The sequence below is a fragment of the Talaromyces amestolkiae genome, assembly GCF_001896365.1.
Source record: "Talaromyces amestolkiae strain CIB chromosome Unknown scaffold6.1, whole genome shotgun sequence".
NCBI lineage: Eukaryota > Fungi > Ascomycota > Eurotiomycetes > Eurotiales > Trichocomaceae > Talaromyces > Talaromyces amestolkiae.
Genome location: NW_024468042.1, coordinates 972,655 through 990,254, shown reverse-complemented (window position 1 = coordinate 990,254; position 17,600 = coordinate 972,655). Strand labels below are relative to the sequence as shown.

General features: G+C 47.5%; 4 protein-coding genes across 4 annotated transcripts; 2 read left to right on the top strand and 2 right to left on the bottom strand.

Annotated features, from left to right (window-relative positions):
* Window positions 1-2,053: 2,053 nt before the first annotated feature.
* On the top strand, window positions 2,054-2,917 carry BHQ10_003905 (uncharacterized protein; the record flags this gene model as incomplete). The annotated part of the gene is made up of 1 exon (XM_040876213.1): window positions 2,054-2,917. The coding sequence occupies one exon, from the start codon at window positions 2,054-2,056 to the stop codon at window positions 2,915-2,917; it is 864 nt and encodes a 287-aa protein (XP_040732409.1).
* A 772-nt stretch (window positions 2,918-3,689) lies between these two features.
* On the bottom strand, window positions 3,690-10,649 carry BHQ10_003904 (uncharacterized protein; the record flags this gene model as incomplete). Its single annotated transcript, XM_040876212.1, has 8 exons — window positions 3,690-3,933; window positions 4,012-8,656; window positions 8,908-9,094; window positions 9,977-10,057; window positions 10,134-10,279; window positions 10,341-10,357; window positions 10,409-10,519; window positions 10,591-10,649. The coding sequence occupies 8 exons, from the start codon at window positions 10,647-10,649 to the stop codon at window positions 3,690-3,692; spliced, it is 5,490 nt and encodes a 1,829-aa protein (XP_040732408.1).
* An 859-nt stretch (window positions 10,650-11,508) lies between these two features.
* Window positions 11,509-15,071, top strand: BHQ10_003903 (uncharacterized protein; the record flags this gene model as incomplete). The annotated part of the gene is made up of 3 exons (XM_040876211.1): window positions 11,509-12,629; window positions 12,684-12,737; window positions 13,280-15,071. 3 exons carry the CDS (start codon window positions 11,509-11,511, stop codon window positions 15,069-15,071), a joined length of 2,967 nt encoding a protein of 988 aa, XP_040732407.1.
* Window positions 15,072-15,381: 310 nt separating this feature from the next.
* BHQ10_003902 (uncharacterized protein) lies at window positions 15,382-16,936 on the bottom strand (the record flags this gene model as incomplete). The annotated part of the gene is made up of 4 exons (XM_040876210.1): window positions 15,382-15,421; window positions 15,471-16,411; window positions 16,761-16,862; window positions 16,910-16,936. 4 exons carry the CDS (start codon window positions 16,934-16,936, stop codon window positions 15,382-15,384), a joined length of 1,110 nt encoding a protein of 369 aa, XP_040732406.1.
* Window positions 16,937-17,600: the final 664 nt, after the last annotated feature.

Genomic DNA, 17,600 nt, shown 5'->3' with positions numbered 1-17,600 from the left:
TAAGCACCAGACCGGTACATGTATAAGGAAAGAAGTCCCGGCTAATTTGTAGTGTCTGAATGTCCATTATCAGTTCTCAGTAGATCAGTCTACGGATGATTTTACCGGACGACCAACGGCAATGCATAATAAAACTCCGGGAAGGCCAACCTTCCCAAACTCGAAGCGATTTTCTGAGTATCATTATGACACGCCTACTCCAACAAGCATATGACAAACTCCAGCATCCAAAAGCGACCTTCATAACGCAGAATTTTTATTCTGGCGTTTGACATGTACTAACCACAAAGATCCTGGATGCATCACCCGAGTCCCCGTTTCTGTCTCTCTCTGCAAGCTGCAAGTCATGCCTTAATGTTGTGCACGTATTCGGATGATATATCCCGAGTCTGACAGGTGGACCTGATTGGTCTTTTGGCGTTAATTTATATTATAGTCTCGAAGTGCACATATATTGCTTTCCTGATTTGAGTTAGGATTGACAACGTAAATCTTGGTAATTTTTCACCTTTTGAAATGTTGGCAGCATGATCTTCTATTGTACGGGGAGATTAGATATCCCCGAAAACACCAATGAGAATTTGAAGACAATGCTTCGATGAGGCATGAGAAAAGCGCGGCAACGCAAAGCTTTCCGGCCCGAGAATCGATTTCGAGTTCAATTAAATAGTTTAGGTAACTAAAAAATGTGTGAGGCGCCTTGAGTGTACATACTTCTAACTAATGTATTACTGAGGTAGTTCAATCTCTTTCTCGAGAGCTAAGTCGTGCGTGACATGGTATGCAGGAGCCAACGAACACATACATCAAGTCAATATGTCAGGCGAATTGACATGTGAGACAGTCATCGAGACTTGTTTCGTAGTTCATGTCAGTGTATTGGATGCAATTGGCAGGCTTGTTTGACTGCTGAGAGGCCAATCGTAGATCTCGCATTCGGGCAAGTGAGATCGAGATCACACCCTGCATCACTGTACTATTGATGCGAAACTAGATCCGAGGAAACATATGATGTTTATGGACAAAACGAGCAAGAAAGCAACTGTGTTTGACTGCCCGTCTAACGCAAATGAACCAGTGAGACAAGCGTCAATGTAGACTTTTTTGCCTTGGTGTACTAAAGTACGTCAAAAAGCACTATTCAATGATAAATGCAAGCCATAAAGAAGGACTGATTCATCTGCATTAATGCATCGCTACCGTTAGACATAGGCCAGTCGAATCTAGATACACGAGTCCCTATCAAAATGGTTTACAGGGATTGTTTTGACCTGACAAACCAGAATAAATCCAGCAAACATTGCACAAAAGTCATCGACAGAACAACTGTACTCCACGCCACCGAAACCGTAATGCGCCATCTTGCAATTGGCCACCATCGTTACCAGACCGATACTAGTAGATGTAAGGTTGATGTCGTGATAAGACATGTAGCGATTTCCATCTCGAATGCAGATCGACTTAAGGCCGACGACTCGGCCGTTTCCCACCCCCCAACTCCTTGCCCATTTCTTCTTCTCAACAAGACCAGGGTGATATTTTTTCTATTTAGTGGTCGGTGTACGCTTACTCCGCCGAAGTTTATCGCTGTTTGCGTGTTCCCTGGTCGTGTTTTATCTTTTGACCGTTCCACAAGATTTAGTTGAGATCTGAAATACGTGCAGATGTCTCGTCAACAAAAGGTCCTTTTCCCCAAACTCGACTCCAGCGTTTCCGGTTATCAGTGTCCAGGTTCCAGCACTTTTAATCGGCGAGGAGATGAGAGGACGGCACATCGCGTGTTTCGGACGAAAAGAAAGCATGTGCAAAGGGCTTGCGAAAGATGTCGAGTAAAAAAGGCCAAAGTAAGTTCCCGTTCATGAACGTGACATTCCACAATATCTGATCTTGATCACAGTGCGATGGCCTCCAGCCATGTAGTAGGTGTGTAACCTACAATCAAGCGTGCGTTTTCCGCGACCGAAAGGCAACCCAAGAAAAAGTCTACTCGCGAGGGTAAAGAATCCTAAAAGAGACGAAGCTGTCAGTTACTGACAATATCAGATTTGTTGAGATGCTCATCTCCCAGCACGCAGTCCATGTTCAAGCCCTGAGAGACCTATACAAGCGCTGCGTACGCCGTGAAGGATTTCCAGGCTCCCCCCTCCAAGAATCGATCCAGGGTTATCCAGGCACGCACGCGATCCTGGACCGGCTGGGTCTAATAAAACACGCCGAAGAAGCTGTTGAAGACCCGCAGCGCGTTCTCGCGGATCTGGTTGATTTCATAAAATGTCTAGACTCGGCTTCCGACTGTGGTCTGGACTCTGCCGAATCTTCAACGACGGATAGTACAAGCAAGACCACAGTTTCAGAAGAACCGTCGCCAGAGCCGAATACTCGCAGGGAATCTCCTGATTCCGCTGTGCTGTCAACGAGTAGCACTTGGGCGACTGCAACGTCGGATGAACCGCATTTGTGCAACGCTTATGGCGAGTATAACCCAATGGATCCGCAGTATACGGCCCTATTAGATGCAGACGATGCAGGCGCTATGAGAGCCGAAGAATACGCGGTAGTACCTTGGAACTACTTCCCATCACACATGCGATACATGCCAGCTGGTATAGATACTTCATACCCAAGGACTGAAATGCTTAACATACCGCCATCGTCAGCGTCGTCCTCATGGTCAGAAATAGCACCCCAGCCCTCGGCAACCTACATGCCAATGGCCTCGCGAGCAAATGCCTCGGAGCCACTGGTCTATATGATGGAGCAATCTGGCTTCCCCGATGCTTATCCTTATGCGCAAATGCAAAACATGGCCACTGGTCCGGTTCAGCGACAGCATCAGCATCAGCAGCAACGTCAACGCCAACGACTTTCGGTAGACTATGGTCTTTTGCATTCTAGTGAACAATATTTTTACCTCTGAGAATCAGCTATGTCAAGTCATGTTCTTACTGGTGCCTGTATCGACCATAAAGACAAAATATGTACTTATACATTTAATATTTGTCCATAATTGATAATACTTATTATAATTTAATTTCTCTATTCTTTTTGATATTACTAAATAAGCATAGCCTTGTCTCAATATAAAAAAAGCTAATATATTTGAAACAACAGTTATTATTATTTAGGCTATATTTAAGTGTAGATATAGGTCTATTATACGTGTATAAATAATACGATCAAAAGCTATTGTGATTAAGTAATGTCAATATGAAAATTTAAAAATCAAGTCGTAACATTAAAGTCACGAATCAAAAAGTATAGCAAGATATATTTGGACGAATTATTGATATTTTCTTTATGGTCGCCGGTATTTATAGTGTAGAAACTATTAGGTAGCACGCGTATCTATAAAGCTAATACTGACAATCATAGTACTTAGTAGTACGTAGAAGGATATATTGCCATACCAGACGCACTATGTAGTATAAAAAGACGTAAACATAACTGTAAAGATCATAAACATATCAATGTCATTCCCACTATGATGCCAGGAAAAATAGTTACACGAACAACAGACCAGACTAATTAACAGTATAAACAACTCCTCTGCAATAGCCTCAAGATTCATATGATACAATAGACCTTTCACTAGTACACATAATGCAAATATAACCCCGAAACTAGAATGGGACCACCGATTGAGCCACGAAAGAAAATTGAAAAACACCAAAATATGCATCGTGCCATAATCAGGAACGGATGGCTTCGATGGCGGCATTCAGTGGCAAGACGTAAGAGGTTGTGGGCCATAGTTTGGGATCCCACTTTCGAAAAGCCACTGTGCAAGAGTCGGGAACACCGCCGATTGAAACATAGCCAACTGGGATGAAAGGTCGGTCTTGGAGAGAAGCCGCCAGGATTCCATATTCATGCGCAAAGACCAGAGCGGACGCGAATTCGGCAGCTCGAGCTTTAGCCTCACTTCCCACGATACTATAAACACACCATCTCGTTAGTTTTTTTTCATTTTTTTTTTTTTTTTTTTCATTGAACTCATCGTATCAAACTTACACATAAATCTCGAAGAAGGCATCAAGAATATAGATTCCTTGAGGAAGCAAGTCCTTCTGGGCAAAGGGTTCAATCTCCCGTATGGTATCATTGGGCCGGGTGACAGGCGAAGAAGACCCGCGTCGATTCCAGAATCCTCCTTTCTGTCCTAGGACATGATCGATCCGAAGCAGTCGACAGCGGTGCTTTTCATGTTTGGGTTTTAGGTGCCAATAATCCGATGTTGAGGAGGGCTTCACCGTCCCATGTTTAGGAAACACGTCGAAAAAGCTTTCTGGCTCTTCACCTTCGGATATTTCCTCCATTTCACCCGTTAATCCAAGATCCATGCCAACCAGTCGCGCACTACCTAGTTCATCTGCCCCACTTCCTCTGCCTTTCCATAAATATAATTTGCCAAATCTCGCCGAGATAACGAACGTGAAACCAGAGCAAAGATTCTGACGGGCAAAGTCGACTTCATCGAAAGCAATCTGTCCTAAGTGTCGTCTACCACAGAGCATGTAGAGCGCCGATGAGCTATGTCGGGAACTAGAGCCACGTCGAGTAATGATGATACCCCCAAGAGCCTCGACAAACTTTGCGGGCTCCTTACCCTGCCTCACTATTTCAAGTTTGGCTCCATTCTCCCTTGCAACTCTCCGCGCAAATATTTGAGCATCTTGCATGGACGCTTCGGACACCTCATCACCCAACCACAAGTAACATTCGGTCTCATTACCCGTATCGCCTTCAAAAGTGTGCACACAGACATACATGCTGCCCTCAAAGAGAATGTAATCTTGATTCTTAGGAAGATCTTGCTTTTTGCCATCTCCCGTAATCTCCCAAATCTGTTTTCGAAGGGTCCTTGTCTTGAATTCGTCTGTTTCCGTGGTGAGGATCAGCTGCGGATCGATATCTACTCTGTCGCTAGATTTGGGAGGAGTGTCGAAAAATTCATTGATTACTCCAACGGACTCAGTTGTTCTAGGAATAGGTGACGTGAGGGACGGCCTTCGCGCTTCTATTGGGATCTCAGCAGAAATGCTCAAGTTCTTTTTCGGAGGGACGGGCGGGGTTGAAGCTGGTCTAGTAGGTTGTGAAGGCCTCCTGTTGGCTTCAAGTGGTGATCCTGGCCGAGATTGGAAGAATGAGCCTCCCAAGCCCAAGCCAAACTTGGCATGGATTGGTGATACATTGGTCGAGTTGGCGAAGGTTTCCTTCAACCTGGAAGCGAATGAGGGTGACGGTGATGCATTTCCTTGAGAGGGAGTTAATGGCTTCGGAGGTGGTGTGGGTCGCTCGAGTGATGGTTTCCTGCCACTGGGTGTGGAGCTTTCACGACTCAGGCCTGTCTTGGGTGGAACCGCAGGAGATGTAGCGCTTTTAGAGGGTGTTCTGTCCGACTGTTCTCTACTGAGACTTGAAGAGGTCTTTCTGAGAAGCGGAGAAGTCATGGATGTCCTTCGTACATCGGCCGATTTGGAGGGGACTGGCGGTTTTGAGGCCTCTTCGGTTGGCTTTTCAGGTGACGTAGCATTCTTGAGGTTGACTTTTACTTCCTTTTTGTCTGTGATCTGCTCTTCCGCAACAGCACTCATCTTACGAGCAGGAATAGGAGACGACCTTGGCACGTCCGACGATTTCGCAGGTATCACCGGTTTCGAGACGTTAATGGGCTTTGGCGATTTCGCACCCTTCAGGTTCAATTTTGGGTCCTCCTTGTCCGCACTCAATTCTTCGACAACGGCGCTCGCTTTGGAAATAGAGATCAGAGACGATCTTGGTACATCTGGCGATTTTGAATGTATCAGCGGTTTTTGGCGTTCAATGACTGGTTCAGAACGAATGTCTATTTTCTTTGCAGACACGGGCGGCGAACGTACATTTTCAATTGAAGCCTTCCGCTCAGTCACCTTCTCAGATGTAGCCTGTTCAGTTGAATGATTCTCCTCCTTCACAGACGCTTTCGCTTCGGTTTTCGTGGAAGCGGGAAGTCTCCTCTTGGGACCTCTTGCTCGGGCTTTGGTCATATGAGTCAGTGGGGCTGTCGAGACTGGCTGAGATTCTTGCGCTGGTAATGAGGTCGAGGGGGTAGTGTTAGACTTTTCAGATTCACCCCCAGCGCGCAGCGGGCCACGAGCCAACATGCCTACTAAAGCAGGGTTTAGTCGGCCTGCTATTCCCTTAGCGGCTAGTCCCTTAGGCTCAGTGCTCACTTTCGTAGGAGTATCTAAAGCGACTCTTGACGACAAGGGACGAACCGACGAAACATTTTCGCTGGGCTTTTCCTCCTGAATTGATCTGGCCGGGAGGAAGGTGTTCTTAGGCAACTGCTCCTCCTTTTCCACGTTTATTTTTGCATCTTGCGTCGGGCTTCCGCTGGGCTTAGAAGCAGGGTTTGTTGATTGCAGCTGTGGTGTTCGCTCGACGGGAGAAGATATCAGTTCGGGTTTGCTGTTCGATCCACTACGAAGTCGCTGTGGACTTTCCATTTTAACAGACTTGGTTGGAGATGGCGAAGAAAAGCCTGAGAGGTTGCTTTTTGTACTGTCCGTCCGAACGAGATTATTGCGCTTGGCGAGCGCTTCGGGTACCGGTGCTCGTGGCTTTGGTATGCTTCGATCTTCTTCACCTGCCCGCCGAATCGAGCCTCCGCCTGCCTTCATTTCATCTTTTCGCTTCAAGATGCTCTCTTTGAACTCATCAACTCGCTCGGTTTTCTTCGGACCGCCAGTAATATTCAGTGCTGCTTTCCCCTTTGTGATGTTGTCCTTCAATACGTCAGGCGCTTTGTACGTAGACTTTTCAGTCTTTCTGAGTTTCCCAAAGACATTCTTGAACTCCGGTTCGTCTTGTGTTGACTTGTCGTCAGCAGTCTCACGTCGTCGTAGGTTTGCCCTGAAATCTGTATTGGCCGGCTGTGGCTTGGGAGTTGCTGAACCAATGTCGATGGTAGATACTGTCTTGGGTTTGCTGGGCACCGGAGGGGAGGCCTTTGACAGAGAAGGGCTAGGTTTATCTTCAACATCAGGTGAGGATGCGTCTGGCTCCTTTGGTGGTGGCTCAACACTGTCCTTAGTATCTGCCAGAGTTGGCCGAGTGCTCTCATCTTTCGTAGGAGACAGTGGCTTTTCTGGCGAAAGGCTTAAAGTATCATCGAGAATTGGTGTGCTGATACCAGAAACACTGGGACTTTTGGAATGTCCACCGAATGCCGGTGAGCTCATCAAGCCAGCAGGAGTCGTTCCCTGACTGGAAGCTGGTCGTCCAAGATCAACACTGGCTCTAGCTTGTCGCGCTTTGGATAGATCTCTCATCCATGCAGGTTGTTGTGCAGCAGGCGTTGTTTTCGTTCTAGGTGATTCGGGGCGATTTAACGCACTTTCAAGCCAGCTCGATTTAGTAGGACTCCATCGCTTCTGATCGAAAGTCTTCGAGGGGCTTCTTGGTGTTTGAGGCTCATCGCCAATTTTTGGTTCCTCAGTACCAGTTGCGCTTGAGAAACTAGAGCGAGCGTGAACAGGCAACGAGGGTCTCACGAAGCCTGTGTCCAGCTGAGGCTTTTCCTGGATGGAATCATTGTCTTCCTGGTTTCTCGAGTGGACGATAGTTGCTTCACTATGGCTCGAGCCGGGTCTAGAGAGGGACAAAGGCGAGCTTTCACGGATCGGTCTAGGCTCAGGAGGACCTGCAAGCAGATCGCCACCAAATGCAGAACGACCAACACCGCTGCGGTTGCTGATGATCGAATTGCTTCGGGTAAGGTTGGCGGGGGATTGCACGGTCCATCGCTTCGAAATACTATCACTGCGTTTCAACATGGCACTTTGCACGAAGCCTCCTAAGCCCTTTGTGGGAGAACTGGAACGTTCTGGAGATGCACGACCTGGAGATAGAGGGTTACGGTCTTCGGTAAGTGGTTGAGACTCTGATTTACGAGCATCAAGCCGTGGAGTAGATAAGGGAATGGGCGAACCAAGGCCAGTCGTGGACACAGAGGAAATGCTGGAGTATCGATTTCCAATGCTACTGTTCGCCGCGAATGTTGAACTTGCTCTCGAAGGAGAGCGGGATCGATCGTCAGAGATCCAGTCGCGAAACTTTTCAGTCTCTGATGACGAGTCTCGACTCAAACCAGGCAGTTTAAAAGTTGCCTCGGTCGAAGATGCCTCGGTCGTGTTGTCTGCATTTCGTCGAAACGCCAAAGAGCCCCTTTCGGGATCAGTCTGGCGAAACCACGTTGGATCCTTCGACGAGAGCACCTGGGATATTTGAGAGCGCGAAGGCGGGGTGTCCTCTGCTAACGGCATTGTGTCATTGCCGTGTTCCACCGTCTCTGTTGGTTGTATGGTAAGGGACGCGATTTTCTCGGAAACAATTGACCGTTCAGGCGTGTCTTCTGTGCCGTCGTTGGCAGATTGCGTGACGTGTCTCGCACCTGATGCCGGGGGAGTGGAAGGAGAGTTGTTCTCAGATTCACGACGTTCGCCCTGACGTACCTGACCAGAAATTGATATCGCGTCGTCCCGGTCGTAGCTGACGCTCGACGGTCGAAGGACTTGTGGTGGGAGCTGTGAAATCGACTTATGGTCTCTGGGGAGACTTGAGATGGACGAGGGAGAAGGAAAGTCTTTGGTGGGAGAGATGGAGCGAGCTCGTTCTGGCAGGGAAAGAGCGACACAAAAAAGGTCGGCAAGTCAGCCACAGCCAATCAGCTAGACGCAATACAAAGACATCAAAGAGACCAATTCCACTTCCAGTACTAGGTATCTGCTTATGGAATTGATCAAGGGAAGAGAGTGGAAAGGGAAGGGGCTAGACGCTGGGCAGGCAATTGTGACTTGTACAAATGCCCAACGGTTGGGCTTTCGCTTTCTGTTGTTCTTTCGTTCTCTGCTGGGAGATGCTTACCAGCTCGCCGCGCCTGCCTCTCTTTCCGGCCCTGCAATATTTCCTCTTCCAACTTGCGCGCTCTATCCTCGTCTTCCTTTACTCGCTTATCGCCCAGTTCTCGAATACGAAGCAGAAACTCATTGACGTCTTCGGAGGTGTCTTCCATGGTGGTATCGTGAGGGTAGCGACGGCGGTTGGGAGGGGGCTGATTCGGCAGACAGATCGGATCGGAGGACGCTATATTAGGTGGACGGAGTACTCCATCCAGGACTCGGCTTTAATGATATATACCCTGTGCGTCACAGGCGTCACAGACGGTGCAATGTATATTATAAAGAGAGGCTCATGGAAAGACCGACCAACGCAACAAAAGAGTGTGGATTACAATGAGAGTGTGTGAGTACAGAAGTTGTTGTTCAGACTCTGTGCACGCGTTCCGCTGGTTCTTCCGGTCTCCACCCTGTCCTCCGCTTCTGCTGATCCCTCAGCTGTCTCCAAAATAAGTTCTACGTAGCTAACTATTAATATACACTTTTCAAGGCAATTGATTGTCTGCAAATCTCAATCCCCACAATCCTCCATTCACTGTTTGCTGTAGTAGTGGGCGTTTATTTGTTGCCGGATTGCTCTTTGCGGGAGTAGGAACCTAGGTACCGGTTGGGTCCCTTGATACCCATCCCTGGGTCGCTTGTGGATTGGATGAATCAAGTTTTCCGAGTGTGGCTCTGCTGGGTGCCGTCTAGCTTGAGATTATATGAGAAAAGGTCTACATCAAAGATATGATGAGTAAGTTCAATAACGTCCTTCGTCGCTATCGAATTGTTGCATGTACCTACCTTTGCATATATGCACTTTGTACTCCGTACGTACATGTATGTACCTTGCATGTACATCAGTACAAGAAAAGTCTGTCCTTCGCATCTTGGACCACCCAATTTAGACCCTCGTGTAAATTCTTTCCGGTCATGGCGCTGCATGGGAAAATCGCCCACTTGTGTGTTTTAATAGCATCTAATTGTAGACCCTAAACACAGATGATCAGCGTGTTGCTTTCTTGGACCCAAAGACGATGAAGAGATGTGCTCACCTCGTGTATCTCGCTTTCCGTCATGCAACCATCGACATCCGTCTTGTTCAGGAATATGAGTAGACTCGCACCCATCAAACGCTGTAAGCGAATTAGTCGATAATTCAAAGGTATGTATATGAGCATTCGTATGCGTGTCCGGATAGAGGAGACCTACCTCCTCTAATAACAAACCAGCCAATTCCTCACGACAATCATCAATTCGAAGCCGATCAGTCGCATCCACCACCCAAATCAAAGCATCCGTCTTCTCAAAATAATTCCTCCAGTATGAGCGAAGCGTCTTTTGACCGCCGACATCCCCTAATCATATCTCAGATGGAAGCTCCCAACAGAGGGGTAGAAAAATCCGAAGTCAACTTACAGACATTTAGTTTGTATCTATTGTCTGGGATTAGTCCAAGTGTCACACAATTGTCAAGACAAACTCACCCTCCAAAATCAATCGTCTTGATAATAAATCCCAACGTCGGACTAACAGTGGTAACATCTTCTTTCATAATCTGCTTCACAATGGTCGTCTTGCCGGCATTGTCTAACCCACTGGCCGCCAGCGGTGGTCAATGTCAGCTCATCCCCGGTCGCCCACGGCTCGCTGTCTCGAAGACACTTACAGCATGAGAATTCTCATTTCTTTATCTTTGAGCCTGGCTTTACGTAATATTGAGAGCATTTTCAAATGGGTTGGCAGCTGATGAAGCTGTCGAATTTGCGAGTCAAACAATTGTTGTAGTGAAGAAGTGAAATTGACACCCAAAGACAAGCCGGCGAGGAATCACAATTTGGCACCACACCAAAATATCTACCAACCAGCACCAGACATGTACAGAGCATTGACTTAAACACTTTGATAAAATGAGCATATAAACTATTTAGGATTGGTGGATAATTTCTTATGGCTATCTCATTTATTCACTTTCATTTACTTTGCGAACTCTTCTTTATTAGGGTTTAGGGTTCTTTCCTCCTCTGATTCTTACAAGCATCATATCAAAGTGTGATCGCGTGAACAATCAAGCACATTGTACACTCTGAACGACTAAGCCTTTTCTTATCTTTTACTAAGGCAACTATCAAATTGTTGTCTCACTCTTCTTCTCACCCCAGTCTCCCTTTCTCCCAAAATCTACTGAAGGAAAACAACACCTACATGTCAAAGTTCTCTCACATAAGACAAGCCAAGGACCTACCTGAGCTCAGGGAGCAAGCATATCGACTCATTTCTTTTCAAAAATTTGTCACTTGAGCCTGTCAAGTCGCTTGGCAGCTATTACGCGATGGGCTCCGGTATGCTATCCCCTCCCCCTCTTCACGATGAGACAATACGTTAACTTAACTCTCTCTCCAATACAGAGAAAGATGCAACACAGTCTACCATAGACAAGGAGAGAATAGCACAAATACAGGCTGCTTTCGCAGTCTGGACAACTCCAAAAGCTAAAAATCAAATAAAGCCTGAAGATCTAGTAGCTCCCAATACAGACCTATCAGCAAAGCTTAAAGACTCAGTGACCGCTAAGAGCCATTTGCCAATGAAGGGTGAAGAACTGGCGATTTCTACTCAAAAGAACGTTCAAGAAACTCCAATGACAGATGAAGACAAGAATTCGGGAGTGGCAGTCAGAGACGAGACCCCAACTTTTTCGCCTAATATCTCTTTCGATACACAGGAAAACAATGAGGTACTCCCACTCTCTGCAGCAAATCTTATCAGGAGCACAGAGAAGGGAGAGCAGCGTATCCTAGCTAGAGTTGAAAACTCGCACAGTCTTCCCGGCCATGAAATGCGAGAAGTGATCATGACCAGAAGGATCAAAAAATGGCTCACCCAAACTGATCCCCAAGATTGCAATGAAGAAACCGAGTCAGATAGGATTCGCATCAGCGATGGAAAGATGGACGGCGGCGTCAAGATTTGTCCAGAAGAGAACGTGCAGGATCACACAGACGCTGCGAGCTCTAACCCCTACATCATAGAGCGCACCGAGAGAGTTGCCGCTGCAAAGGAAAGAATTTCTATTCTGAAACGGCGAAACAGAATTCGACCTGGCATTTTCCTTTTCTTGCGTCACGCCATGCACATCGATGCAGAAGGATTGGCAGGAGTCGTCAACTCGTACGTCCAATGCTCAGCATATACTCTCGAAACGAAGCTTGTCTCCGTACACGACATTTATCAACGCATCAACGACTCACGCAGCCAAGAACTCCCCTTCATCGTTGCCATAAAGCAATCGGAAGAAAAAGACTTCGATACCCGAGTACCGTGGGGCAGAATTTTGGGGTTTGTGCGCCTCACCAACTTCCTACAAGGCCAATCTTCGGTCTCAAACACTGCCCAAATGGAGATTATTGTTGCTCAGAACAGCAAAGGTCAAAAGGTTGGCCGTTGTTTGATGGACGCGATGCTGACGATTGCTGATCCGAACTATTCTCCCCAGGGAGGATACCTGTTTGAAAGCAACATCCCCAACGACACCATGATTAACGGTGCATCCTGGAGCTGTCGCCCCTTGGACAATATCGTGGCGATGATGAGCCACCTGAATCAGGAAAAAGCTAGAAGTCATATGGTTGAACAGTGGCTGAAGAAGGAGCACAAATTCGCCCAGAAAGGTTATCTGCCACACATCGCTATGAAATTGGGACAGTTGTAAGTATTCACCTGCCTGAATAATCGAAATTGCAAGCGCTTACAGGTAGACAGTGTGAATATCAGCATTCTTGTCCGCGAGATCTCAAACCCGACGCCCAAGGACAGGTTCGAAAACGATTATCCGGAGTGGACGGAACCATTCTGAAGCGGTTGATAATGGAGCAATTATCACGTTCTTCTAGAATACCTTGAAGATAAATCTTGTTCTTTCTTGTCTTTATTCTTCTTCATTTTGCGAACCCGACAGGAGAAGTCGGTGATGATGATGATCGTTCGGTAGTTGATAAGAAATCAGGTGATTTTTTGGCATCAGTCCATCCTTAAAGCGGCGTCACTATATCCACCTTCAACTTCCACCAACAGAAATAATTCGTATGTAATGACGAACAAATCACTATCGCCAAATATCAAAGTAAGAAGCGCCATACTGAACCAAATCATCGTCTTTCATGAGCTAAAAAGTATTGCTCTCCCAGAAATATTACATGGAGAATGACAAGCGGTGACTCATCAACGTCGCCTGTGGCTGGTCATATGCGCCAACGATCGCGATACGCATGTGCGCCATGTCGACAGCGTAAGAGGAAATGTGACGGGAAATTCCCCTGCTCGACATGTACTGGATATGGATATGAGTGCCATTACAGTAGTACTGGTGCCGAGAACAACGCCACAAGTGTCAACGGAACCGCATCATCGCAAGCTGCTCCTGTTTCCACCAAGAGGAGGTTATCAGCTGCTGGACTAGATGGAGATTTGCCATCATCGACAATTGCAGCTCAGAATAAGCCGAGGCTAGCGACAGGCTCTCGTGGCTTCGGAGATGAAATTGCAACCATCAACAAAGACCGCGTCGCGGCGTCAGCAGCAAATGGACTGATGATACCCTCCAAATGCAGGTACATCGGACGCCACTCGGCAGTCGCATTTCCTCAATGGCTAGGCAAGAATCTACAATCCAGAAGTCCGCCCAGAATCCACTCCTTCGCATACAACACCGGCATCAGAAAAGAGCTTCCGTATTCCGTCTCTTTTCATATCCAGGACTACATCACCTGGGCTGAAGTGCATGATTCACTCGACATCTACGCAACTGTAATCGACCCCGTCTTTGGATTTGTCGATATCGAAGAGTTACGACGCAAAAGTCACGACCACTGGAACGGCAAGGATCAAGGATGCTACTTTGAGGCCCTGATTAGCGGTGTTATAGGTCTTGCGTCGCTATTCTCACAGGTACTCTGCGAAGTCCGAGAGTTGAGGGTCATTCAACATGCAAAGGATATCCTCGATGATCCATTTGTGGTTCGATACCCGCGTCTCGCGACGATTCAAGCTTGGATTTTGCGGGTTATTTATATTCGCTCCACGAGTCGGCCTGGAGCAGCTTGGATGTATAGTTGTATCATGATGCATTTGTGTGAGGCGATTGGCGTGTACAAAGAACGGGAAGCTCTCGAGGATGTGGAAGGGAATTACTCCCTGGCTCATTTCAGGGATATGTGTGCGCGAGTCATGATGGTTGCGCGCTGTCTTCACCTCATTATCTCGTATGAACATGGCCGGTCAACGGTCGACGTCGGCCCTGTGCTCGAGCATAACATTATCAAGCGCGGAGAGACAGACATGACGCTTCAACTACACGCACTCGTCGACACTCTCCCGTCTGACGATACCACGATTATCAGTAACCAAGACCATCCCACGCGCAGACAAGAACTCATCACTGCCCTTACATCCCTAATCTCAACCCCAACGACCCACGAATTTTTGAGTCTTATTAAAGCCGATCTCTGCTTCTGCATATACAGACGCCTCCGCCTTCTGGATCTAGGCATTAAACAAGAGCAAATCACCCAAATAATCCAAGCCGGCAAAACAGCCCTTCCAGCTTCCCGCATTCTAATATTGAGGAATCATCCTTGGTGGAACACTGTGGGGACGGTGTTTCAATTCATCTGTGTCTTGTTGGCGATTGATTCTAGCGAAAGTTTGGCGACGATACCGGAGGCCATGGAGACCCTGGCGACGATCACAAAGCATCTAAAGACGCATTTGGCGGATGAGGCGTTGGGGACGGTGAGGGTTCTGGTGAGGTCTATGACGGAGAAGAAGAGAAGGGAGGCAGCAGTCCTAGAAAAGACGACGAATCCGGAGACTTATGCTGCGCCTTCAACTACTAGTACGACGAATACAGAGAACGAAAGGCAGATAACTTCGGTGACGAATGATAATCATAATGAGTCGGATGTTAATGGAAATACAGCAGCAGCCGAGACGAAGCTAGGTGCTGTCCAGGAAGCAGAGAACCCCGTACCGCCGCAAGATTTGAATAGCCTTTTGGACTTTATGGATCCTCTCTGGAATTGGGATTCATTCTTTGAGCCTCCCCTAGCGACGATGCAGAGTGCGCCGTTCAGTGAAGGAAGTCTTCTTTGAGTTTATACTACAATTTTATGTATGTATTCATAATCTAGGAGTATCTGATACCAGTCTTATTTATTTCATTTTCAACCATTTCATATCATAGAATGACATCTGAGGCATGATCTAAAAAGAATCGTGATGATAAAACGACGAGTCATTCTGGAGGGATATTCGCGGCAGTAAACAGGTAGAGGTCATTTTCGTAGGGGATAATAAAAGTGAAAAACGTATATCAAGAAACGCCTGATGCCGAGCCATAAGTGTACATCTTTAGGGGAAATGAAAAAGAAATCAAAAGAAAAGAGACGGAAAATGCAGCGGACTACCATTCGAATTCGCCTTGTCCTTTGTGGAAGACGTATCTAGATGAAGTATTAGTAGTGGATCTTATAAAAAATGTAAAAGACTTACTCCTTGCCGCCAGTGGAGAGGATACCGTCTTTCAAGGTACACTTCCACTTATTCTTAACGCGCTGAACCTTGTCGTATGTGCATAGCATCACCTCCCCAACAGCCTCGTCGCCTTCAGGGTCGTCATTAACCAAGTCATCCGGGTCATCAAGATCAGAGTTGATGGCATCTTCATCGTCTTCGTCATCGGCGGGGCCATCAGTTTGCGCGGAAGACGTGATTGGATCCGAGCTTATGTGTCTAGGTAGACCAGACGAAGAGCGCTCGTCAAGAGGAAGCATGAGGCCACCACCTTCAAGACGAAGAGCGTCCATTTTTAATTGTGCCATTAGCATCCGGTCCCCTTCGCCGTTGTTGCGTTTGGCGAGTTCACGTCGGTGTGCGACTTCTGCTTTCCACTGAGCGAGCGCGTCGTCATTGGCGCCGTCGGTTTGCGGAGGATAGGACACACTCTGGGGCGGTGCTATGCCTGGGTATGGTTGTTGCATAATAGGCTTCACATCGTGAGGGTTGCCGTTTTGAGGACGTTGTTGACCAGGCAAGGAGAGAGCTGCTTGACTTTGTGCTTGCAACTGACTCACTGAGTTTGCGGCGGCGGCGCCATACTTGGAGTGCAGGTTGCTCATGGCACGTTCTCGAGCAAGTGCCTGGGCATCAAGTTGTGCCGAGGGACCACCATTTCCAGATATGCCGACATGCTGTCCATTGAGGCCCGGTTCAGTTTTGATGACTGGAGTATGGTCTTCGGTAGAGACTGGAGGTGGGAGTGTCACTGCTGGTTGTGCAGGTGGAGGTGTCGGCCGTGGTGCATTTGAGGGTACTGTGGCTGCGGGAGGAAGTATTTGCCCACTAGAAGGCTGTGCGGGAGGAGGGCTCTGCTTGAGAGGGGGGTCCCAAGGGAAATGAGCGACACCTAGCGAAGAGAGTTTCTGCTGCCAGCTCTGTCATGGTAATTTGTCAGTCTGTTCATGTACAACAAAGCACCATCGCAGTGGCATGGACAGTGGAGGAGCCTGGATGTGATGATGAGATGGGAGAGTGTGATTGGCTCTGGGCTGTGTTGCAGTGGGTTAGCGGCGCAGGGATTTCGGGCGGGTATAAAATGACTCAAGAAGCGGCAGTCTCGCCCTTGAGTTGCTCCTATCCCCCAACCCATCCGAAACCCCGCTTTTGCCACCCCAGCTGTTCAATATCACGACAAATACACTCGAAAGACGATGGAAGTGTACTTTGTGAAGGGTGTTTCTGACGCAAAAACGACGAAATATAGCAAAAGAAATATAGACTCACCCGTCGCATCTCTTCCAGCGTCTGCTGGTCGACTCCGCCCTCTTCAAAATCGACTCGCGATGCCTCGCATACCTCTTGGATGACACGGTCGTATACCGTGCCCTATTTAACAAAAGAGTGAGCTCATGTTATCACCGACAACCACATACCATGGAAGGAAAAAAGCAGTTGGCCATAGTTGATGACAGACCACGGTCGCCGTAGTCTCAGTGACAGGCCGACCGTGATCGTCTGAGTACACTTACCACTTGCTGATTTGCCATCCTGCTCGATTTTGTGGCTCCAGACGATTCTTTATGCAGGTCGGTATATTGTAGGAACGGGGTTGAGTTATTGCTGGTCTGAGACTGAGATTTGGAGATGACCGATGAGGCTCTCAAGTGAGGCGTCCGTGAGCACTGATATGAAGCAGCCCTTCGTCACAGCGCCAGCCTCAGTACACACTCGTAGCTCTTTCTAAACTAACGTATGAGATGGAACGAGGTAATATTTTTGTGGAAGCGAAGCAATTAATAGGACTATGAGAGGTGTAGAGCTAGTAACCAAACGAATCTCTGCGGTTGATGCCGATTGTTGAGTGAGGCAGGTTCGGTATGTCTGGGAGATTTCCATGATAACCACCGGATTAGTCATCCGTGCCGTCTTGGCGCCGGCATCCAGATTAGACGTTATTTTCTGGGGAACAAACACAACTTACTTAAATTCTTTAAATGATAGAGAATTCAGTTTGAACTCAGAAATTGACTGCCAAACTGTATTTTGACGGTATGTTGCGATCTCTTTCCTGTCAAGTCGGCAACGTGACAGGTTGAGCCACACTTACTTAATCAATAGCCTCGG